At 44.2% G+C, this 25,309-nt stretch overlaps 1 protein-coding gene across 1 annotated transcript; it reads right to left on the reverse strand.

Moving 5' to 3' along the window:
* Positions 1-7,177: 7,177 nt before the first annotated feature.
* Positions 7,178-23,381, reverse strand: EIF3B (eukaryotic translation initiation factor 3 subunit B). Its single transcript, XM_058035824.1, has 19 exons — positions 22,780-23,381; positions 19,243-19,435; positions 18,127-18,246; positions 17,978-18,035; positions 17,199-17,327; positions 16,030-16,187; positions 15,297-15,428; positions 15,134-15,200; positions 14,987-15,033; positions 14,029-14,239; positions 13,402-13,474; positions 12,834-12,956; positions 12,580-12,658; positions 11,610-11,748; positions 11,289-11,414; positions 10,739-10,816; positions 9,311-9,419; positions 8,836-8,953; positions 7,178-7,749 (listed from the first exon to the last, which is right to left on the reverse strand). The coding sequence occupies exons 1-18, from the start codon at positions 23,234-23,236 to the stop codon at positions 8,850-8,852; spliced, it is 2,403 nt and encodes an 800-aa protein (XP_057891807.1). The 5' UTR covers positions 23,237-23,381; the 3' UTR covers positions 7,178-7,749; positions 8,836-8,849.
* Positions 23,382-25,309: the final 1,928 nt, after the last annotated feature.

Here is a 25,309-nt window from a genome sequence, read left to right on the forward strand (position 1 = left end):
GATCTATACCTAATTACATTCCCTGTGATTTTCTCACTCTGTTTTAGAAATTTCCTGGGCTTTGGAAGGATTCACAAGCTGTTTGAATTCTGATACATCATAAGAATGAGCAGAAAAGCACAGAGGTTTATTGAATTTTCTAAAGGCAGGCAAGATGCAGGAGCCTACTGAAAGAAATATCCTTCAATATCATTATTTTATTGGACTCTGAACATGAAATGCTTTAGGTTTTTTGTGACTGCTGAAGAAAGGAGTAAATTCATTCCCTGACCTTTATTGAGAAGTGCCACTGGGCTTCCAAAATTGTCTTAGGCTGCATACAAGGATGAAGTTTGGTGTTAAAGACAGCACAGGTGCCTGAATTGCTGTGAGAAGCAAGGCTGCAGTCACATCGTGGCGATCACAAAATGCAGGCACTGATTAAATCCTCCCAGTGCACCTTTCCCCAGCCTGCAAAACACAGCTCAGGGGGGGCACCAGAGCCTGTAAAACCACAGAGCACAGGGAAGAGCTGTGTGAGCAGCAGAGCCAGCAACGTGACAGTGACCTCACTCAGCAGAGACCCCGGGCGACAAAGCTCCTCACCCCTGCTCAGGGTGTGCTGCACCTGGGGAGGGTCAGAGGGGAGAGAGGCAGAATGAACCCCACACATCTCCCCCCTTCTCTGGCAAAAGGAAAACCCTGACAACCCTCTCACCTTCGGCACTGTCACCTTTTATCTGGGTGACAAGTGGCCTCTGGGCTGTGCAGTTCTGTTCACCTGCCAAAAACGTTTATCTAAGCAGGGAAAACAATTCTAATGTTAAGCCTTAAAAAGAAAAAAAAAAAAAGGAAGGCTGTTACCTGGGTTGCTGTGTGACCAAAAACCATGTCAAATACAAATGTTTTTCCTCAGGATCTGTTACCTCTGGGTCTTGGAGCCATCAGGACCCACTCTGGGATGGGATGAAGTCAGAGGGAGAACCGCTAGGTCTGGGTTTGGGTAACTGCCTGTGGGGATCCCTCACAGCACCATCCCTGGGCCAGAGGAATGCTGCACTGCAGCTTTGCCTGGAAAACACTCACACACACAGGGCTGAGGCTGACACACTGGGTTTTGCAACTGATTTGGCAATTTCTGCAGTTGGAGAACTGCAAGATCCTTGGAAGGGCCGTTGAGCAGCAGAACGGTCGCTGGTGTTGGGTAAGAGCAGAGCCTGAGGGACACAACAGACCCAGGGAGGGACAGCACCTCTTACCTCAATTTTCAGCTAAGATTCAGACACAGGAGCTGTGAAATGAAACAGTCAGGCTCCTCAGCAGCAGAACTGTCTGAAGCCTTTTGTGCAGAAGGACTGAGGGAAATATCTGCATTGCTCAAGGACAGAATCTTCATTCTGTGTCTGCCTTTTAGTAAGGAAAAAAGCAAAGGTGAGAAGCAGGTTACAGAATGGTTCTTGTTCTTCTCAGTCCTTCAGGACTTATTTCAGTACATGATTATCACAGTGTGTAGTTACTGTGGAGAATGGGGCTCTTTCTCTTCCACTGAGAGGGCTCACAAGGAGATGCTCAAAGGAAGGACAGAGAACCTTGTGCCTCCTTCTCCAGAGCAGCCTTAGTGCTGTCTCAGGCAAACAGATTGTTAGATCAGCAGTTTGAGCACAGACCAGCAGAATAACCCCATTGGTACCCCAGGAGAGAAATGAGTGCCCATGGGGTTCAGTGAACTTCAGAACTTTGAGGTTTTTCTTTTGCATTTCCTGCTAAATTCCAAGTCTAACAAGTATCTCTTGGATCTGCAAGTTTTCAATTACCAGAATTACTTTGTTGTTGTTGTTGTTTTTAATTTTTTCATTTTCACTGGTCCAGCTCGGGCTTTAAAACCCGAGGCAACACAAGAACAAACTGTGAAGGGAACTCCTGGTTTGTCCTTGGTGGCAGCATTTGCCTGCAGAAGGCAGACTGACACGTAATCATGTGCACAGGCAAGTGTGACAGGCTGGAGCAGAGTCTGGAGAATGAGGTCAGCCTGTTTCCTTGAGAAGTTTGTCCTGTAACACTTTCAGAACCCTTTCACTGAGCTCCTGCAACAGCCAAATGTTGCTCACACAGTGTATCCATACATCCAAGAGTGCTCTTTTCCAACCTGGGGCTAAAGTCTTGTCTAACTAGCAGTATTCTAGAAGCACAAATCTTCTGCTGTTTCATGGAGGCATTAAAATATAACAAGCCACAAGGAGAGTCAATTTTGAATCAGGATTAATAAGCAGACAGAAGCAGTTCTAAATGAGTTCAGCTGGGAGTAAAAATAGCAGGGAACATGAATCCAAATCAAAATACACCAGGAAGTTTAAGTACTTTGACTGCCCAGTCAATTAATTTGCTTCCATAATTACAGTTATTTGCATTATTAAGAGAAAAGCATTCTCATAGACAGAAGTTACTCAGACTAATGTAATGCACATTTCCTTCCCAGATTTCCATTAGAGAAAATAGATCTTGGGGAAAATGATGCAAGTCTGAATAAGCTGTATAAAAATAAAGCTGATATCCTTGTGAGATTAATGGCTGCTTCAAATTAGAAAAGAAAAAAAAAAAGGGATTTCACAAGTAAGGTGCTAAACAAAAATTGCATTTGTAATCCATAAAGGAGAAAGAGAGATTCATGCTCTCTTTGCTTCTGAGAGCTGCTACCATGTGATTATTGTGGAGACAAGATATATTACAGAATTAGTGTGTGCTCAGGAAGGGTTCAGAGAGAGATGAGCTGAAGCACAATAAAAAATAATGGGATTTACATCGAAAATGAAGGTAAATAACAAGGGCACAATAAAAAGATGTAGCAATGTGGAAGAGGTAAGTGGGACCCTTCTGCAGTTCCTGCCTCTTGTAAAGGTGAGCAAGAGGTGGAAGATGCAGAACTGGAAAAAAAGCAGTGCCTCTGCAGAGGAAACTTTAAAGCCTAGAGAGTTTAATGAAGTTTATAAAGTTAAAACCAGTTCATTCTCCCATGGTTTGCATGTTTATCTTGACAAATTCTTCCTGCCTCTGTCTCTAACACAGCAGAACTGACTGACTGACAGGGAAGGTGGCAGAGTGAACTCAGCTGTGTCATTGCTGCAGCCAGCAGGAACCTTCACAGGTCTGGGACCCACAGTTGTGGAGCTGAGCACAATCACAGATTCCCCTGGTGTTCCCCAAACACTGATTAAAGTTATCCACGACAAAGAAAGGGAATTGCATTTCACTAAGTACCCATTTTGTTTAATCCCAGGTAACAATCATTATGAGCCTGTTCAACCAGATCAGAGCAAGTTGGCCCTGATCTGTGCAGGTCCCACAGGGTTCCCCAGGAGCTGGAATTCATCTGGAATTCATCACAGGACTGCAGCAATTAGAAAGTAGCAATTAAGTGCCAGTGCCTCGTGCCACAACTCAATCAGTCAGAAACACTGTGCTCTGTTTGAAACACAGGATTTGACTCCAAGATGTAAAACACAATGGCACAGCCTATTTGTCAGCATTAATAACAGACAGGAGCACGTGTGTTTCAGGCTGTTTCATGTACAGGTGAAGCCCCAGAGGCAATGCTGCTGTGGGGTTAATGGGCCCCCTGAGGCTGGGATCCTCACTCACTGTGGGTGAGTGGCACAGACCCAAAGCTGTGTGTGCTTGGCAGAGGGTCTGTTTGAAATTCCACCCAAGAACTGCCTTTGGGATCTCAGATAATAACAGAGATTGGAAAAATTCTATTTTCACCTTTCCGTGGGGGTTTTTGCTCTCATAAAACACAGTGACAGCCCCTTTGCAGCTCCTGGCAGAAGAGCTGATGCTGCTGAAACATTTCACAGTGCACAGGAACAATGCTGTACCCAGTGAGCACTTATCAAAACAGACTTGTTCTACAGCCCCACCAGTCACAAGCAACTAGTTTCTATAGGAACCAGATTTATCTCCACAATAACAAACCATGTACCAATTAAACAAGGGTCTCACCAACAGCTCCCAGTCTCAAGCAGTGTTAATAGACAGTTTTGAGTAGTTCCAGCAACAGTAAAGGAACATTTCTTTGCTGTGAACATCTCAGAATACCAGGTGAGCTCCCTAGCTTTAGACAGCTTTTAATATTCACAAGAATAAGTTAATTGCAGTTTCATCAGCTCTCTAAACAGGGCTGAGGGACTGCTATGAGCAGCTCATTCCCACATCTCTTAAAAGCATTTAAAAATATTATCGTGTACACCATAATCCCAAATCTTCCAGGAGATGGAGGGGATCGTGCAAATCTCTTGGACAGCCCTAAACTCCAGAATGCTCCAGTTAATCACTGCACTTGGGAGCCCCAGCCACTGAGGGTAAGAAAACAAGCTCAAATGAGCAGCATGTGGAGCCAGGTCACACCAAGTACTAAGGCTTTTCCTTGCATTAGAGAGGAATGCAAGGTATTCCACATATTATTGACTTTATTTTAAGCGATTCCAGTTAGAGCAGAGGTTTCTGTGTCTGCCCCAATCCTGTTTCAGCACACTGTGAGAGCAGTGCTTCAGTTTAACTGAGAGGCATTGGGTTGAAGGTTAAAACTTGGGAGAGGATTACATTTTCAAAGCATTCCTCTTACTGGGATCAACACAGAGATGCTGAGGCCCTGCAGGAATTGTGAGGACTCTGGCAGGACTTTAATCCCAGCTGCTTTTGGCTGCTTACTGTGAATCTGTCACTCAGGTCCCAAAGAGATGGGGACAATGAGGATCACAGTGACACCTCCACCACCTGCCAGATGACCCAGCCTCCCTCACCCTACTGCACATTTTTCTCTCTATAAGATTACTTACACACCACTTTTGCTTTAAACCATGCATGGACAGCGCAAGTCTGGATTTTCCCCCCCAGTTGGACCAGGGAGCCCAGGAACACCAGGAGTCCATGCAGTACAACAACCCATTAAAAAAACCCCACAAGATCACCTTTTGTATTCACTGACTGTAAAGGAGTCAAAGCTCATAAAAGTTACAGCAGGGCTTAATGAAAAAAAATTAAGAAGAATTTAAGAAGTTAGAACTTAGTATAGCAAGTGACCGAAATTTGTTCTGTGAAGTTGCATTAAGGGCTGCAGATGGTTAAAAGGTCATGAGAATATTTATCACAAATTCAAAATAAAGACAGGCTGAAGCCTAGCCCAGGATTACATGAATTGGCCCAGTTAATCCTGCTATTTAAGAATAATCATTAAAAATACTTCATACAATACTTAAACAAAACCAAGGAGAGATACTATCTTAATGCTTAAGGTTCATTTCCTTTCCCACCCAAATTCTGGACCCTTAAGGGCACTCAGTGGAGGAACAAGTGCTGTGGGAAGCCTTTTCCCCCACCATACACAGCTTTAGACAGTACCTCCAAACCTGTTTCTGCTTTGACCATCCTCTGCAGCCCTTCCAAAGGCACAGGCTGAGCAGCAGTGGCAGAGAGCTCAAAGCTACACAGATGGATTCAATCCCACAGGACCCTCCTGCCTCCTCCACCTCCCAGTGCTATTCCAAGATATGGCAAAGAGGATAATTTACCAAGTGCATTCCCATAAAGCAATTTCAGTAGCACATAATTTACAAAAGGCATGTGAAGTAAGAAAAACACAGAGAAAAGATGAAGTAATTGAAGGGAGTGATGTCAGAAATGCCAGTGTTAGATGAGAAAAGGTCTGAACTGCTGGTCTGTACAAGATCTCATAGCTTCCAAAGCTGCTGCAGGAACAATTTTAAATGCAATTTTTGGGTTGTTTTCCTCCACTGATGATCCACACTTCAGAGAACCATCTTAGAAGAGAACTCAATTCATTCAATTACTTAGAGAAGAGCCAGGAATAGAACACAGTAGCCTATGAAACCTTCACTGTGCAGAGACAGGGGAAAAAACCTTCCAGCTCCATTTGTGATTCAAAAAATGGTTGAGAAGTCAGCTCTTCCCAACAAAAGGGTCATAAAAATGATTCCTGCTCTGCAAGTTCCAGCCATCATTCTTTACCATGAGGGTGGGCAGGCCCTGGCACAGGGTGCCCAGAGCAGCTGTGGCTGCCCCAGCCCTGGAAGTGCCCAAGGCCAGGCTGGAAGGGGTTTGGAACAACCTGGGTTAGGGGAAGGTGTCCCTGGATGGGCTTTAACATCCTTTCCAACCCAAATCATTCCATGATCACCAGAGAACTTAGTTGTGCTCTAAGTTTTTCTGGAAAGTATTTCATCCCAGTCTACTTGAAATATGAGGCATGGAAATACCATGGAGTAAACTTTAATCAACTGTACCTGTTGAATTATGGATGAAAAAATGCAGAAAATTGGAAATTAATACAGAGTTTTGGAAAAACATGTGCTGGTTAAAGAGTGAATTGTTGGAACTAAGTCAGTACCATTTATGGGAAAATAATTTTGAAAACCTCCTGGTGAAGAGGACATGGGAGTTAATTGGGGCATTTTTAATTGGCCATCACAGCAAATTTACCTGAGGCCAAAGTGAGTGCTGAGAACATCCCTGTCCCTGCAGCTGAGTGGGGCTGCCCTGTGCCCAGAGGGCCTCCCACTCCAGAGCTGTCCCACCCTGCTGCACAAGTGAGCCCTGGGCTTAAGGAAAGCCAGTCAGAAGTGCTCACCTTGGCAATTCCCCTGCCCAGTCCAGGAGAGGAGACAGGAACATCCTCATTCTCCAAGGGCAAGGAACAGGCCAGCCTCTCACTGCTCTGACAACAGCCAGCTCTGCTCACAAATAAAAATACAGAGAAGCTGCTGCACCAGCTCTGGGTACAGCTCTCCATCCTGAGCCTGGAGGCCTTTGGAAATGAAACAGGTGCTGTAAGAGGGAACAAAAAGCATGTGCAGAGAGCAGTGCTCTGAAGTCTGCAGGTTTCCCTAGTAGGATACATGAACCCAGTAATTCCTGAGGCTTTTATCAGTTTGCAAATGGTTTAAGAATCCAGTCATTTTCTAGTCACTCCACCACCATGAACAGGTCAAGGTGACAGATTAATGAGCTGCACCATATTGTAAAAAACCAAGCAACCACAACACAAAGCCAGAGGGGCGATGAGGAACCAAGATCTGAAAAAAAATCCCAAGGAACCATTAGCCAAAACACACTCTTATTGCTGTCTGAGTCTTGACTTTGATCATTCAGGGAAAGATTCTCCACAAACAACACACAGCCAGCCTGGTTTTAGTATAGGTCTGCTTTTATTTCCATATTCAGCTCTTTGAGGGAGACATCCTTTCACAATCTGAAAGGAGGAGGGTATAGCCCACTGTAGTGCTGCTTCAGCACACTAAAACACATCATACAGAAAATGGTTCTGGTGACTTTGCCCCAACCCAAAGGAACACCTGTCCATGCCCTGGGGGCACAGAGAGAGTCCTGGAACCCAAACATTGTGTGTGAGAGACAGGGGTGCACTGGTGAATCTCACCTCACTGGCACGAGGCAAAAACTGCCAGCTGGCAAGGACTGCACAGGAGTGGGGAAGTAAATACTGGTAGTAGTGGATTTAAAAAGAAAAAAAAATAATAATCAAACCCTAGAAAAAAAAAAAAATATAAATTTAAAAGCAGCGCCTTTCCAGTATCTCACTGCAGCAGGCAGCAAGACTTAAAGGCACTACAATGTGTCAGAATGGAGAAAATCTGGTGCATCCACCCTTTCAGAGTGCAAGAATATGGATTAAGAATTCCAAAATTGATATAGGCTTTTGGAAAACAAACAAACTTCTCTTCAGCACAAGATCTGGTGGAGCTGCAGAAAAACAAAAAAGAGAGGTGAGTTAGTTACTGTGCTTTTATACCAACAGCTCAACCTCAGAAGCTGGGCTGGTGAAAAGTACACCAGCTTGTGTTTCACCTCCTCCTAAACTCAGGTGGTTTAAATTCATACACTAAGCAGCTTCTCTCCCTCCTCCTTCCAGAAAAAGATCTCCCAAGTATGGAACACATAAGCCAGACCCAAATATAGTCAAAGCTATCAAGGTTATTGTTTTCCTACAGCTCCAAGAGGCACATGTTGCACCTGACCTCTTCAGAGGCTTAAGAACTGCAGGGTAACTTACAGCTGCATTTCCAGTCTCCCCTTCCTCTTCCTTAAGCAAGATCCTAAACATGACAGAGCAGGAACTCTGCAAGTTTTAAATCCTGTCAGTGTCTGTGAAAGTGTTTTTTCTCCTCAATAGACTGTCAAGCTCACTAAAGGACATCTCATACAACAGAGGCTGGAAGTACCCTCCATTGCCAACATAAAACATAAGAATTCACAAGAAGAAGCTGGAAAAAACACTGAATTAAATACAAGGTTTCCCAGCAAGCTATGCAAACCAGTACACAAAAATCTGCTACCACATGATCTCTATCCAACTTTTCTAGAAAATAATAACTGAATTAATGCAGGTATTTAGAAAATCTTCAAAATTTTATCAGCCCACAAACAAATGCTGTAGTATCTTTAATACAGTATTTAAACTCTGTCCAGTCTTGGACTAACATGCAAATCTTCCAAAAGGCAAAATTCTGATCTCATACCAACTACAATTCCTCCTACTGACAGAACTTAAAAGGTTTGCTACACTGTGTTCACAGGCTGCCCCTGACTCTGTTGTGGGTTTGATCCCTCTGGCAAGACAAGATTCATACAGTTATTCTACTCACAATTTTGACTGTCTACAATTACTTTTCAAAAAAACTTATCTTTCCTAACCACAGAAAAAACATAAACCAACTCAGGGAACAGAACATTCACCAGTGCAACAGACAGACCTAACTCCCTAAAGCAAATTATCAACTCTATAGCAATAGTTGACAGAGAGTTTGTCTCAGAGTTATGTTATCTTACCACAGTTTTATTAATTACTCTGGTTCTGCAAGGGTAATAATTTCTTCATTGATAAAAAATTCCACAGTCTCCTCCTCCCAGTCATCGACATTGCTGTCCAGCTCATCTGTGTCTACCCCTGCAATGGAGAAAATATCAACTGAACACAACAAACAAGGCAGCAATGGAATGATTTGATGCTCTTGGCAGAAAGCCCTTAGAGCAGCAGTGAAACAGGAGGTAAAGAGGTATTTGGTGCTTTAAATGATAGTCAGTGGTTATGACTGTTTCCTGCTCCAGTTTTACCCCAGGGTCAAATCAATGCCTTTTTCCCCCCTTAAATCCTGCCACGATTCAGGATAAAAAGTACAAAAACCTCCAGAGAACACGAGACTGGCTTTAGCAGGAAGCAGAGGGAGAAGAGAAGGGGCTGAGGGGCCCCATGCCCCTCTGGAGGAGGAGCTGCAGTGGCCCAGCCCAGCCCTGGGTGTCTCACCCCCACGCAGCTCCAGGCGCTCGTTGCGCTGCTCCATGTACAGCTCTTGTGCCATCTTGCGGTACTTCCTGAACTCCTCCATCATCGTGCGCCGCCGCTCCACCAGCTCCTGCAGGCCACAACACAGGGGTCTTCACCCAGCCTTCCCCTCAACCACACCCACACCGGGCTGCTCAGCCTCCCCCTGAACCAAACCCACACCCCAGGGCTGTTCAATCTAAACCAAACCCACACCGGGCTGCTCAGCCTCCCCCTGAACCAAACCAAACCCACACCAGGCTGTTCAGCCTCCCCCTGAACCAAACCAAACCCACACCGGGCTGCTCAGCCTCCCCCTGAACCAAACCAAACCCACACCAGGCTCTTCAACCTCCCCCCGAACCAAACCAAACCCACACCGGGCTGCTCAGCCTCCCCCTGAACTAAACCCACACCGGGCTGCTCAGCCTCCCCCTCAACCAAACCCACACCAGGCTGTTCAGCCTCCCCCTGAACCAAACCAAACCCACACCAGGCTGCTCAGCCTCCCCCTGAACCAAACCAAACCCACACCGGGCTGCTCAGCCTCCCCCTGAACTAAACCAAACCCACACCAGGCTGCTCAGCCTCCCCCTGAACCAAACCAAACCCACACCAGGGCTCTTCAACCTCCCCCCGAACCAAACCAAACCCACACCAGGCTGTTCAACCTCCCCCGAACCAAACCAAACCCACACCAGGGCTCTTCAACCTCCCCCCGAACCAAACCAAACCCACACCAGGCTGTTCAGCCTCCCCCTGAACCAAACCAAACCCACACCAGGCTGTTCAACCTCCCCCCGAACCAAACCAAACCCACACCAGGCTGTTCAACCTCCCCCCGAACCAAACCCACACCCCAGGGCTGTTCAATCTAAACCAAACCCACACCCCAGGGCTGTTCAATCTAAACCAAACCTACACTAGGCTGTTCAACCTCCCCCTGAACCAAACCCATACCCGAGGGCTGTTCAACCTCCCCCTGAACCAAACCCATACCCGAGGGCTGTTCAACCTCCCCCTGAACAAAACCAAACCCACACCCCAGGCATGCCCGACCAAGGCAAACTTTGTTGTCATAAAGAACTTCTACTGACTTAGAAGAAAAAAGATTCTCTTCTCTGATCAGAATGCTATTTTGGTGAGATGTCCTTTTTTCTAATTGAAAGAGCTTTTCTTAATTTAAATACTGACTAATGCAGAACTTACCACCTTTGCTTAATGACATAACACCAGTTCCTCTCTAGACTCTTTACAGCAGCACCTCTCTGAACTACCCATTGCACTAAATCTAACCATCTGGATCAAATGAACATTTGTGATACAGGAAATGCAACTTATATATCACCAGTACAAACTAAGGCTAGGCTACAAGAGTTTCATCTATAAGATATTTCAAAAGTGTCTTGCCTTTGAAGCTTTGGACTGGCTCAGACGATCCTTCTGCTCAAATATCTTGGAGTATTTCTTCAGGTCCTTCTTAATTTGCTGTGAAACAGGAAATTTTATTTCAAGTGGAGTTTCAGGCTACAAATTACAACCATCATCTTCTCTAAGCACTTCTTGGGTAGGCCTAAGCAGGCTATGTCCTTCTGAAAAACATCTCTCTGCTAGGCAATTTCCTTTCACTATAATTTTGTACCTCCTGGCTTATAGATCATACAAGCACTGCTGTACACATACAACAGAAAGGTCTGAAGAGCAAAATTCAATTTAGTCTTCTTTATATCCTTTCATCATACCCTAACTGTAAGAACCACTGGTAATCACTTCTATTTTGAGCTTATAATACAGTTAATATCTCCAGACATTCCCAGAAGTGAGGTCCCACACAGCAATGTGTTTATTCACACATTCAGGGCAAAAGGCAGTTGTGTAACAAACCCCATCCCCAAGAAGGGGGAGCACACCAAGTATGCTTTATGCCCCAAATCCATGTCAGCACAAAGGAGTGCCCTACCTTTATCTGATCCTCGCTGAGCAGGGTGGCCGGTCGTGGTCTCCAGAGCAGCTGACAGAACCTGTCTTTGTTGTTCTTCTGAAGCAGACGGCCTTGGAAGGTCCATAACCAATATGCATTGTCCACCTGGAAGAGCAATGCAGCAGCTCAGCCAAAATAAACTTTAACTTAACAGTAGAGTGCTCAGAAATAATGTTTAAAACTGTGGTGGAAGTTAAGTAATTTGACCAGTGACAGGGTTTATTTTCTCTTCCTAATCAATAACCCTTTCCAAAACCACTGGAAGAGCAGGCAGGGGTGGGAAAAGAGGTGCATCAGTACCTTGTGGCTCCACCAAGACACAGAGGTGACAATGTATCTGCCCGTGGGGTCCCACTCCACGTCGGAGGCCGTGTAGTGCTCGGCGATGTTCATCATGGTGCAGTCAGACGTGTCAACAAAGGCTAAGGCACCATTCATGCTGCACGGGCAAAACAGGACACTGCTTTACACACCAGCACAGCCTGGGCTTTGAAAAACAGGCCACAAGCTGCATCTCTACTACAACTCATTGCAAACAAAGTCTCACAGCAGCCAAGAGAGCAGCCAGGTTCCTGCCAGTCTCTGTGGCTGGAAAGCAGGGCAGGGGATAAAAACAAAATGCCACATAAGAATGACACTTCTGCTTCTATGTTCAGGGACCCATGAGAATACAAATAAATGGGTTAAAGTCACTGTAAAAACATGCTCTGGGCAAGCTACAGCCAAAATTTAACAATCATATGCTTAGACATAGTAGTGAAGAAGAGATTAAAGAAAAGATTTCTAATATGAACAGCAGTGCTTGTTTGAAAGCATGTGAAAGCAAATATTACTTGACTGATTGACAACAATAATTTTCACTTGCTCTAAAGTGAAACTTTCTTGTTAGTTCTTTCACAAAGCAGCACTGTCAGTAACAGGTATGGCCCATGAAAGGGCATAAGCAATGACAACAAATGCATCACAAGAGCCATAAGCATGTCCAAACTGGATTGGTTCAGTCAGATTTAACTTAAACAGCTGAAGGTGTTTCTAATGATCCACTTTTCTGTTGAAAAATGCATTCTTTATCTGGTGTGGCAAAAACAGGAAGTGAAAGCTGCAAAGGACTAAGATCATGAAGCTGCATCTCTGCCCTGCCTTTGCTTTTGCACAGCTCAATCAGGATTACAGCAATCAGCATTGTCAGGGACACCAAACACTTCCTGGTGAATACTGTAGTTCTTTTCCTCTTTTAAAATCCATGTTCAGCAACCTGTGCAACACTCACCTTCTGAGGCCAGCCAACACCACAAACTGCCCCTGGGGACTCCAGAATATCGTGTTTGCCTGTTGTTTGTCAAAAGTCTCTGAAAAGAAATTAGACAAATTCAGAAAGAGATCTCAATCCAATGCCATCAACTACAAGCATCAACCCCACTAATTTCTCCCAAAACATCACAAACAGATGCAATTTTGAATTTATTGCATCTATTACTGTGCAAAATGTTTAGTATCTGCATGTCTCACTTGTTTTTCACTTACTTATAAGTTCTATTTTCCCGTTGTTTTTAACATGGTAAAAGGAAACTGAAATTCGTGGAGTTTCTCCATGCAACACAGCAAACTTGCTTCCATTTGGTTCCCAAGCAAAGGCTATGATGCTTTCTGTAACAAGAGAAGACAAAACTCTGTTAAAGGACCATACAAACCTCTGATTTCAAGTAGTTACCCAAGAAAACCAAGTTATTGAAGAGAAAGAACCCATCACTTAACAGACTCTCTTTTAAAACACAGGTTGATAAGGCAATTGCAGGGAGTTAGGGGAAATGTTTCTAACTCTAAGTCTTCCATCTACAAAATACATTGCTATTATCAGCCCTACCATTTTGATTAACACCAGACTTTCAGTTCTGTCATTTTTCAAGTCAGTCACAAGCATGAACAGCAACGGAAGTTTTGATTTCTCATTTTTACACGAGACATTCTGAAACACTGAAAACCTACTCTTTTCCAAAGGGTTAAATTATGTCAGGTGTTGACAAGAATTTCTAAGACACAAGCATCTCTGCAGAAAAGTTCAAGCTCAAAAGTAAGAAATACTTGGCATTACCTTTCATTTCCACCACATCCACTGGCACCTGCTTCTCTCTCATGCGGAATATTTCAAAGTTGGTCACTACTCCCTGTGAAGGCCAAAATGAGCTCATTATCAGCACAAAAACAGCAGAGTAAATAATTTTATCACTTGGCATAGAAGGACAATTCCTCAATTAGCCTGTTAGGACATAGGATGAGAGTGAGTCAAGGTTTTTTCCTTTAATGAGAGCAGATAAACACAATATGCCTCCTTACCAAAAACATTCCCAATTTGTTCTGATGAAGAATAACTTCAGAATTGTAGAAAGTAATTTTTTTTCAGACTGTTATAAAATTTAATTAAGACATGAACATGTAGCACATTATGCAGCTTGACCTACATGCTGTTCAACGATTGTGATCAGGAGAAGAGGTGAGGGACAGACCTCACAGAGAACAAGAGGCCACTAAAGTCAAAGCAAATTCTGGATGCAAACATTACCTACATTTTGCTTTCCACATACTCTAAATTCAAACAGAAAAAATTAAAAATAGCTTTGACACAAAATAATTGACACTGCCTTTACTTAAAAACAGCATTGTAAGAAAAGGAAGCATGAGGCAGAGCCATATATTCCCAGGAAGATCAGAAGCCATGTACCTGTGTGCCTTTGGGAGTCCTGTCCACCTTCACACACAGGTAGTCCCCATTCTTCTGCCAGTGCAGTTTGCAATCGACTACGTTGAACAAATTCCGCACACGAATTTCTTGTCTAGAAGGCAGCTGCATCAAAGTCACTCTTGCTGGGATGTCTTTGTCCTCAGGCACCCAGAAAGCAATTATGTTACCACCTGGAGACCATGAGAAGTCTCTACAGGAACAAAGTTAAAAATAGGTCGTTTTAATTTTCAGTTAGATACTACAAGCAGAAATCACTTTCCTCATAGTATCTGAATGTTGCAGACAAAGATCAACTCACAGTAATAAAAGACAGACACAGATACAGAACTGAGGGCAATTTAATAACAATACCTAGACATATCTTTAAGCAGCTGTTTAAATTTGCTGTATCACCAAAGTTGTCTCACCAGTACATCTCACCAAAAAGGAGGGGCTGCACACAGAGTAACTGCTAAAGCTCTAAGAACAAATGAGCCAAAAAAAATCCCTACTAAATTACCATGGAGACCATCTTCTTGCACCTGGGTACACTTAATTTTCTTGCTGCTTTACAGAGATTTACTTTAAAAACTCTCACAGGAGTTAATGTGTCTTGTGCAGACACAGCACACTGCTCTAAGCCAGCACAACCACCTTGTTAGGGAGATATTCCCTAATAAACTGCATTCCAGTCTGGTTTTGTAGACAAGGAACAGAATTCCTCAGATGGCTTAAGCAGTACCACAAAGAGGATTTCAAAGCACAGAATCTACCAAGTGTGTTCATCAACAAGTGGAGAGCTTCTTATTTCTTTTTGCTACTTTGTCTAATTTGACCACCTCAACATGTAAAGCTCTTTGCTCCAGGCAAAATAAAGATTGCTCTTGCCATAACAAATCCCCAGACTAAAAGATTCAAGCTGAAGAGCAGAGTTATGATTACAAGGGAATAAACTCACCTTATCCCATTGATTTTCAAGCTCTTTTTGTCCAACAAACCCATAGACTAAAAGATGAGAAAAGGATGAAGTTTCAAGTTAGTAACATTCTTACATTTACACACATATTTCTACTCTCCCTATTATGTAAAAAAGGCAAGAACTTACAGGTGTTTCATAGATGCTGAGGGTATCTGAAGTCATTCGAGCAAAGAATTTACCATCATGACTCCATCTAAGCAAGAAAGAAAAAAATTAAATTGGAACTGCCTTTTTATTAAATGAAGTCTGGGACCACAACTCTCTACTCCAATTCTATTTCTCAACCTACTTAAAAATAGGCCAGTGAGCTGAGTTTTCACAGTGGAATCCTCTCTTCTTTTGGCCAGTCAGAATATCCCAGATGATGATAGCCTGAGGGTCATCCTGTGTGTCCATCAAAGGGCTGAAGGTCACTAAATACCTATAAAAGAAATAAACCAATTCATTATTGAAACTTCATCTAATATGTCAGTACCAGCAGGCTTTTATCCAAGTGGTATTTAAATACCAGGCACTTTCAAACAGCAGTTTCTCTAATAGGATTTTTCAGGGGAAGGAAAAGTAAGAACAGGATGATAAAGGAGGAGAAAGTTTCCCTGGCATCCCTCTGGCTGAAAAGGTTCTAGATTTATGTGCAAGTTCTTCCATATTGATGTTACAAGGGAGGGGAACTCACCAAATACACTGTTACATAGTTTGACATGAGAATAACACTGGTTTCAAATCAAACATACATCATTGAACTTATCCAACACAAATTACAAGGATGCTGGGCTTCTCCATTGAAAGGCAAATAATCTCTTTAAAACAAAAAAGCATAAAATCCATCTGCTTCCAAATGTGTTACTTGAAAACTCAAATGAAAATGCATCTCAGTCCTGAAATTAATTTATCCTTCTCTCCAGCACTCTTAATTGTTAAAAAAATTTAAAGAACTTAATTTCAGCACTCCACATTTGGAGGATGCTGTTCATGCCTCATGCTTTAGAGACCTTATAGCCCAAACCAACATCACACTCTACCTTTCACAGGGTGAGAAGTCAATGAGCTGCACTCCTTGGTGACTAAACCTTTGAATCTGCTTGAACTTCTCTCCACCCCACAGAGCAATGCCCCTCTGGTGGAATGTGGCCAGGTAGGTGCCTTTGGGGGACCAACGGACGTAGGTCTCTGTCCACCTCTGCATTTAAACAAAAAAGTACACACAGAAGTTTATTTTCATGCTGCGTCCCTAAAAGGGAAAGAATTCATTCATGGCTTGTAGCAGCACATTTTGTAAATCCCTTTGCTAAGTGAAGATCTCAGGATGTGTGATAACTGTGGAATTTTATTTCATGCACACAATGTACAGTACTTATTCTTCAGGTTGAAAACTGTCAATTGAGACCATTTCAACTTAGGGATCACCAAAAAAGGTTTTTCAGGAACAGTCACATCCTCTGTGCAATAACAAACCCACCTAACACCCTAGATTTCCTTTTTTCAGCCTTGGCAAGATCATACTGTTCTCAAAAGTAAGGGTGGGTATTTTGAATTTCTGAACAACACAGCTCTGGACCTTCAGCTAAGTTAGAGAGATCTCAGCAATACAGACCACAGCCAGAGACCATGGTGATGAGCAAATATTCTCACCATCTCAAAGCCAACTTCCTCCTACTGAAATGTACAATGGTTATTAAGGAAAATGCTCCTGGGTCCTAACAGTTCCCAGCAAGTCCAGTGCCTGCAGCACACAGGCAGACTAACTCTCCCTTTTTTATGCCATTACCAAACCAGCTATTCCTCTTTAACACCTCTGTGGTCAGCACAAAAGCAAGGAGTCATCTGAAGCAGCAAACTTAAGCACATATTCAGCTCGAATGAACAGTGCTCCTCAAACTCTGACTCTGCACTCTCAGGTCTTTCTGAATCACCTATAACAGAGAGATGAAGGAAACTAATGTGCATCATAGGCCAGTTAGTAAAAAAAAGAAACACCACCACAAACTCTTAAAAAGTTCACTTCACAGTTCTCTTACCAAAGCAGCTAAGGCTAATTCAAAAGGATGTGGTTTCACCACTCTTCACAAGGAAAAAAAATATTTCAGCAATGGGAAAAAGCCTTTTTTTTTTTAATTAAAGTCCCGCAATGTCATAAAATAAAGGAGATTGGCAGTGTATCTGCAATCTCCAGCACTTCCAGGACACTCACTGCTCTGTCCTCAATTTGAACAGGTTCCTTGATGTCATTCCAAAAAATGGATGTCCGGTCTCCTGACTCAAAGATCACACTGTACTGATCCCTGCAATCAGGGTCTTCCAACCAGTATCTGAGGTTCCCCTGAGAAAAACAGAGCAAAAGACTGTTAGTGAGTCCAAGGCCAAGTCAGCAAGTTCCACTAATTAGTATCCACCTGGCAGGGGAAAGCTGGTCTTACCAGAGGAGTGCAACTTTGGGGTCTTACCACTCCAAACAAGCTTTTGAAGTGAAATTAAACAATTCCAATTACTGGATGCTGGAGGCTGAGAGCACACCATAAAGAGGTGGACCCTCAAGGTGTTTTGATGTTAAATAGGTAATTTAAACAAGAAGTCATTTGGTATTTGGTTTTTAAAGAAAAAGCAAACTATTGTTTCTTCCACCAGCCTATTTATAAAGCAACCAGCAACAAACACCAAAGTTTGCCTCCAACAATTAAGAATATAAAAAGATGCTTTTGAAAATCTATTTTTAAATTACTTGTGCAAAATTATTATTCACTCTTAAATAATAAGAGTAATTAAGCTTCACACTATGTGTAACTATTAAGCAGAAGCACTGAGTTCCTCCCACCACTGCATGAGAGCATGAAGGAACAGCAGCATGTGATCAGCACTGCTATTTACAACACATTAACACATGGTTTCTATTTTCATATGGACATTTCAGCAGTGAAGCAACCATTTAATATTAAGCTGAATATTCTTTCCACTTTTCCAAAAATTCCTTACCAAATCCTTAAATGGCTGTTTCTCAGGGATTTCCCACTCATCACTGATTGTCATGTACCTGAAAGAGCAATTTGGTTGGTTACACTCCATGCAGGCACTCAGGATTAGAATCCCTAAATTCACAGATAACACCCAGTTGCTGCACTCACTTATCAAAGTCAGTGAAGAGGTTAACTCTGAAAGTGTGCTGCTTATCCAGTTTGTATCCATCTGCATTCTTCACAGCATCCACAGCATGGGAGGGAGACATGTACTCCAGGAAGATGTACCTGCAAGGAAGGAAAACCAAAGTACAAGACATTGACTACACAACAGACTCAAAATAAAGAAGAAACAATGGGGAGTAATTAAGAATTCAGTACAGAGCATCTACAAGATAACTTCTTATCTCGTCCTTAACCAATTAGGGTTCACAGCAAATGAATTCCCATTCTGGCCACAGGCTCACACATTTTTTAGCTCTCCAGATCTGACCTCAGTTAATCTGATATCCTTTCTGAAATGGGCCAGACAGAGCAGTGAATGCAAGCTCAACACAACCAGGACAAATGAGAGACAGGAACATGCAGGAACATCCACAGCTCCTCCCATAAGAGTAACAGGTCATGTTTAGGAACTGGAACTTGCTGTCACAGGATCTCAAAGCACCACTCTTGTTTTTCTATTACAGAACTCAGATTCCTTCTGGCCACTTAATCCAAGCTAGCTTGCAGCCCAGTGGACTCAAAACTAATGCTATCCTGAAGAGCATCTCAGAGGCATGAACACAGAATAATTTTCATGCTGACCTTACAGAAGCAACAATCCCTCCTCTCCAGAAAACTCTTTTCATGCCTTGTAAGTATGGATTCCTCCAATACTCAGAATATATGCTACAGATAGTGACAATCTATTTTGCAACAAACAGTCCAGCCATTGCTGCTAAGTTTTTAGCTCAAGAGGATCTTTAACTTCTGCCATAGCAGAAAATTAAGAAAAAACTCCCCATGTAGCACAGAAATTTGTCTCCAAACCCAGCTAAACTGTTTCCATAATTAATCCCCACCATCCAACCTAATGAGCTATTATTAATCTTCTCAGTTCTCTCAGGAACTTGTTTGTCACTGAGACTGATGTGAGGACAGCACAGGCTGAGGTAGAAGAAGGTGATGATAACAACTGTGAGGTCACTATAAAAACCGGCCATAAAATATTGACACCAAAAATCAAAGATAACTCCAACTGGAAAAAGGATTGAAACACACCTCTGGCTCATCATGACTTACCCTTTTGTTTTTCCATCTGCTTCTGGGTAAAATTCATTGATAATTTTACCAAACTTGGAGAATATTTTGTGGATGACATTCTTCAGTTTCTCCAGTCGGTCTGGTCCAACCTGGGGCACATTATCCACCACAATCACTGAGTCTATTCCATCTGCCTCCTGGGGCTGATCTTTCAGGATGTCACCAAGCAGCTCTGCAAAGACAGCACAGACAGGAAACTAAGGCACTGCTCACACCATGGAGGGAAGACAAGGATGAAAAGAACAGTGAGAGTAAGAAAAGAGAGAGACTTCAAGAAATTTCAAGAATCACTTAAGAAACTTGGTAGTGAATGAACCTTCTATCAGAAAAAGAACTGAACAACACTCCAACAGCACACTCTGACTAAGCTGTGGTTTTATGGCAAACTCTGATCACCCAACTCTTTAAATCTTTCTTAAAAACATGGTTTACACACTGAAGTTGTCAATGCTTCCTCTATCAATTTTTTCAGGAGATGGAACTGGCTCACAAAGTCCCCAAAACTGACAACAGCACAGACAAATGCATGATTTACTACCTGACCTCTGACCAGTCCCCTTGCTCAAATTATAACCAGGTGACTTTGATAAAAATAAATATAACCTGTACCTCCCTCCCAAATTACACAAGTTTTAGCATAATTCAAAACTATCCACCATACTGGAAGTTCTGCCTGTCTCAGCATCACTGTAATTAAGAACTCACACTCCATCTAAACCTTTAATTAAGCACACAAACGAAGGTCTAAGGCACTGAAAGCCATATTTAAACTTTGTGAAGACAAGCACACTTCTTTTCACACTAGATATTCTTTGAACATATTAATTCCTGAATATCTGCAGCAAGCTTTAAGATTATGTGAAGATCACTATGAAGTACAAGACTACAGAGAAAATTAGTTCACACCACCATGCCTTTGAATTAGATCAAATTTGGAAAGTCAGACTATCTATAGCATCCACAGACCAGGAAAAAAATCCAAATCCAATGTAGAAAGACTTAAACCATGAGAATAAACTAAAAACGTTGTTGTATATGCTGATATTTCAAAGACATCCGATTTTCGATGGTTTTGTAATTCAAGAAATTTTTCTGCCCAGAAACATGACTGGGAAGATCTCCAGCAATGAAGAAATAGGAGAAACATGCTTACTTTGAATTTCAAACTACTAAAAAGTTGCTTTCTTCAACTTTAAGCTTCAACAGGTTATTACACATGAAGCTTCCTATTGGTCTGGGGCAACATCAATCACAAATATTTAGCCCATTACCACCAAGTTTAGGTAGCATCCACAAAATGTTGTTGTTTGCAATATTTATCACTCAAAAATAGTATCTCCATGCGCATGCAGGAACTACAAATAACAAAATAATATATATAAAAGAAAGCATGTCCCACAAGGACATTTCCATAGGAATCTATTAGCAAAAGGAGAAAACCAAAGTAAAACACAAAAGGGCCATTTTTAAGGCTCCTTTAGCCATTTTTTTCATATCCACTTCTCACAAAAGACTTTAATAAATCAGCAGCCAAATATCCTAGATTAAGGAAGTGTTTGCTGTTCCCAGTTTAGCAGTCTGTGGAACAGCTCCCTGAACTTTTACATTTGTTTCTTAAAGAGACTTTGGCAAAATTGCCTTGGAGTTGGATTCTTTTTGCTGAGTGCCTGCTTAACACACTTTGTGTACATTTAGGATTGTTATGTTCAGTTCCTTCTTGGAAACTGGGCACATTTTCCATCCCCACCTATCTTGTTGTTAATTAATTTGGTTAACTTCTCAGCTGTCTGAAATCCAGTGAGAGTGGCTGAATTACACCCTGCATGGAGTCAAAACTGTAACAAGACTGAAGCCAAATTCCCACACTGTGCCCTTAAACTCCCAATTGTGAACAAAGGAATCTTCAAAGAGCAAGAAGCAGGTTCAGCCAGCTCCTGCTGCAGCCAGAAGGGAAGCAGGGTGTGGTGGGTGCAGGGCTATCTCCAGCTGGCAGCATTTGAAGGACCACTGTCATTATCTGAAATGAAGCCTCACTGGTCCCTAAGTGCTTGTCCAACACTGCTTTAACTCACACCAGCTGCTCCATGCCAACACCTCCTGGGGAAAAGGAGAGGCAGCAAAAACATCTGAGATGTTCCAGTGCTGCAGCTGGTCCAGCTCACAGGTGCTCCTGAGCATCTGAGTTATCCTAGCAGGGAAAGAGCCTTGGCTGGGTCACACTGGGATGATTTTCTCCTTGGGGAGGCACCAGAATAATGGGAAAGGAATAAGGAAGCTCAGCTAGCAACACACACAGATACAAAGCCAGACCAGCAAGAGTGACTAAACTAAAACCCTGTAATTCAGCCACTCTCACTGGATTTCAGACAGCTGAGAAGTTAACCAAATTAACTAACAGCAAAACAGGTGGGGATGGAAAATGTGCCCAGTTTCCAAGAAGGAACTGAACATAACAATCCTAAATGTACATAAAGTGTGTTAAGCAGGCACTCAGCAAAAAGAATCCAACTCCAAGGCAATTTTGCCAAAGTCTCTTTAAGAAACAAATGTAAAAGTTCAAAGAGCTGTTCCACAGACTGCTAAACTGGGAACAGCAAACACTTCCTTAATCTAGGATATTTGGCTGCTGATTTAATAAACTAAACAAAGGACTGGAACACAAGAATGCACCTCTATCACCTGTATTATACTGGCACTTGAGATAACTGGCAGATTTACAATCCTGTGCTTTAGAAACATCCTTCCACTTTTTATACACATAACAGACCCTAAAATGGCACAAATACTGAACAATAATGGGGAAACAAGTACTTTTCCTATTCAAAATACTAAGAAATTTTATCTGGAAAGAGTAATTTGAAGAACATTAATTTAGAGTTCTAAATTCTGTATTACAAGCCCATGTGTAACATTTATTGTCTGTGCAGTTACACAACAGCCTGACCGTTTTAAGGCAGTCAATATCCACTACTTTTAAAAGAGCCTGGGCTGACATTTTTAACTGCCAGAAACGATTTTCCCCCTATTTTCTTGTCACAAAGCACCTACATCACATCTTCACGAGCAGCAACTCTCCTCAAACCCTATTTACCTACAGATTTCACTCTGGGTGCGTGGAAAAAAACAAAAACTATGAACCATAATTTGTAACCACCACATCAGCCATTTAAAACTTCTGTTTCTACAGCTGAGTTTAACTAATGGAGACAAAAGGAAGGGAGACGAGCTGGTGCCTGCACTCAGAGGGCAGCTCACACCTGAGGTGTAACAGCGGCTTTAGAACCACTCTGACAGCAGCTTTTAGAACTCGGGAAGAAGATGATTTAAACTAAACAAAGGTTTCAGAACAGCAGCGTTGTGCGGGGCAGAGATAACTCATTAAGCAGGCGATTTCCGAAGCCCAGCTCCGACGTGGATGCGCAGCTGCCCCACAGCAGGACCGAGGGCTCGGGGCACGGCGTTCCCCGGCCCAGCCCCAGCTCCCCGCGGGCTCCCCCGGCTGCTCCCGTCCCGCACCTTCGTCGCTGATGTCGTCCACGAAGTCCTCGGGGTCGCTGAAGGAAATCTCATCCTCGGGCTCGGCCGGGCCGGCGGGCGCGGCCTCCCCGTTCTCCTGCGCCGCGCCGGGCTCGGCCTCGGCCGCCGCCTCGGACTTGGGCTCCGCCGCGGGCTCGGCCTCAGAGCGGGGCTCGGGCTCGGCCTTGCCGGGGCTCTGCTGCCCGGACGGCGGCTGCGGCTCGGGCGGCTGCTCGGGCTCCGCGGCGGGAGGAGGAGGCTCGGGGGGCCCCGGCGACGCCTGGGACTCGCCTCCGCCTTCCTGCTCCTCATCCTCTTTCTCGTCCTCCTCCGGCTCCTGCTGCTGCTGCGGCGGCTCCGCGGCCGGCGGGGGCGCGTCCGTGTGCTCGGGCTCCTCGGCGGGGCCCTGCGCGCCGGGCGGCGCGGCGGCCGCGGGGCTCTCCTCGGTGTCCTGCATGGGGCGGCGGCGCTGCCCGGCCCGGGTGCGGTGTGCGGGTGTCGGTGGGTGTGCGGTGCCGGTACCGTGTGCTCGCCGCGGGCTCTCGGTCTCGGTGCCGGTGCTGGTGCCGGTCCCGTCCGGAGCGCGGCGGGGAAAGGCGGGGGAGGGGCGGGGCGGCTCCTACGGCCGGGCCATGTGCGCCAGGCCCAGCGGCCCGCGCGCGCCGGCGCCTACCAACGCGCGCAGGGCGAGAGGGGGATCGCTGTCCCCGCCGCCGCTCCTGCCCGCCGCCGCCTTCTCTCCCCGCCGCGCACCGGCGATTCCGGTGCCTTTGCTAGCCCCGGCTCACTCCGCCAGCGGCGGCTTCGTTACCGTCTCACCCTACTGCACGCCTGCCACCCCTATTTCGTGACTGCTGTGGTTGCGTCCAAGATGGCGCCGCCTTCCATTCTACTGAGGCGGGGTCCGGCCGAACCATTTCTTGGGGGGCGCCGCTACATTTAACTGGTCTGATGCCTAGTAAAACCTCCTCCCTCTGCACATGTCGCTGCCCAGCACTGGGCAGCCGGTGACGGGACAATGCCACTGTGAAAGGACAGCGCACCGGCACGAAACTCGCCCCACTACCCCCCTACAATCTTTCACTATGGCTTCGCCCGATGTCAGTCGGCGCGCCCGTGGGCGCTACCAAGTTGGTGTGGAGGGGGAGACGCGCGGTGTTTCGCCGACATGGACGCGGTTGTGCCGGGGCGCGGCGAGGGCGGCGGGTCAGCGCCCCCCCTGCGGCGGCGGGGCCGTGTGGTAGGGCCCGGCGGTAGCGCCACATCAGCCGGGCGGGATGGCGGAGGCGGGAGCGGCGGGGGCTGCGGCCGGGCGGCTTCCGAGCGCTGTTTTATCCTACCGTGACTTTGTGGGTTTTAAATAACATTTTTCCTGAGGTACAAGATGACAGAGCCGTGCCGTGGTATCTCTACATGCCTCGCGAGAAGCCTTAAAGCTCCCTCCCGGTGCAGCCGGACACACAGAGCAGCGATCTGAAGGGTCATTCCTGGCATTTTAGCGTGATTTTTAAATGGTTTCTGAACTGATAAAGCTCTCCTCTCTTCACATGAGAACCAACATGACTGGCCTGAGAGATGTAACCCTACATTATCGATTAAAGCATCGCATTCTGTCCCGGGCACCTCAGGCTGATGAAGAATACAAAGAATGCATGAAGTGTTTTCTACTTCTGCCACCATGTGGGTTTATATATATACAGACATATATATTTATATGTATATATATTATATGTATATGTGTTATATGTATATGTATATATTGTACATTTAGAGTGGATACATGCTGTGTGACTTCGGTCAGCATGTGTGTTTACATATATATATATTTATATAGTATATTCAGAGTGGCTCAGAGAACTTGGAATTTACCTCGGATACCATCTTGAGGTGACAATTTCAGAGGCAAAAGTTCTCGGGAAATGTCTCTTCTGTTCAAACTTAGAGACAAACACTTGCATTTTGAGTAGGATTTCTTCTTTTATCCCAATGCTTTCAATCAATCATCAAAGCACAATGCCAGCCTTAAAAATAATAGAAAGGCAGAGCAGGTAGTGTACAGAACTGTGAGATCTTAGCACTTCAGGACTGATGTGCAGAGTGATTGAGACTACTTCTGGGGGGTTCGGAGGTTTTAGAATGTTGCTAGAAGTGTTTAGTAGTTAGACTTTGATCTTACACGAGAGATGACACTTGTATGAAGATGAGAGGATTTTACTGGGGTAAATGGTGAAGAGATAAGTTAATTAGAGTGTGAAACACAAAGTTTAGAATTTTTGTATAGAGGAGTTTAAAGAAGTAAGATAGAAGAATTGAAGCATGTCCTGTCCTTCTTCTTCTTCTTGGCCTCCATCTTCTGTAGTGATAGTAGCACTTTGAGATTAGTTATTACTAAAAGTGTACTAGTCAATAAGAGTAAAAAGTATTAGAAGAAATAAGTAAATATTGTATACATAGTTTTGAGTATAAAGATAAGTGACCGCCCCAGAGACTCTCAGTGTGCTGATGGCTGGCTTGCTGTGCAGACCTCTGT

Source organism: Melospiza georgiana, chromosome 16 (genome assembly GCF_028018845.1).
Source record: "Melospiza georgiana isolate bMelGeo1 chromosome 16, bMelGeo1.pri, whole genome shotgun sequence".
Lineage (NCBI taxonomy): Eukaryota > Metazoa > Chordata > Aves > Passeriformes > Passerellidae > Melospiza > Melospiza georgiana.

What these genes read in the sequence shown, in the direction of transcription:
- EIF3B (XM_058035824.1), bottom strand. Translation starts at nt 23,236, where the DNA reads ATGCAGGACACCGAGGAGAGCCCCGCGGCCGCCGCGCCGCCCGGCGCG. An exon ending in TTCAAATTGAGGACAGAGCA is followed by an intron (nt 16,188 to 17,198) that starts GTGAGTGTCCTG and finishes GTTTAAATGCAG; the next exon opens with AGGTGGACAGAGACCTACGT. An exon ending in GGATGTGGTGGAAATGAAAG is followed by an intron (nt 12,957 to 13,401) that starts GTAATGCCAAGT and finishes CTCTTGTTACAG; the next exon opens with AAAGCATCATAGCCTTTGCT.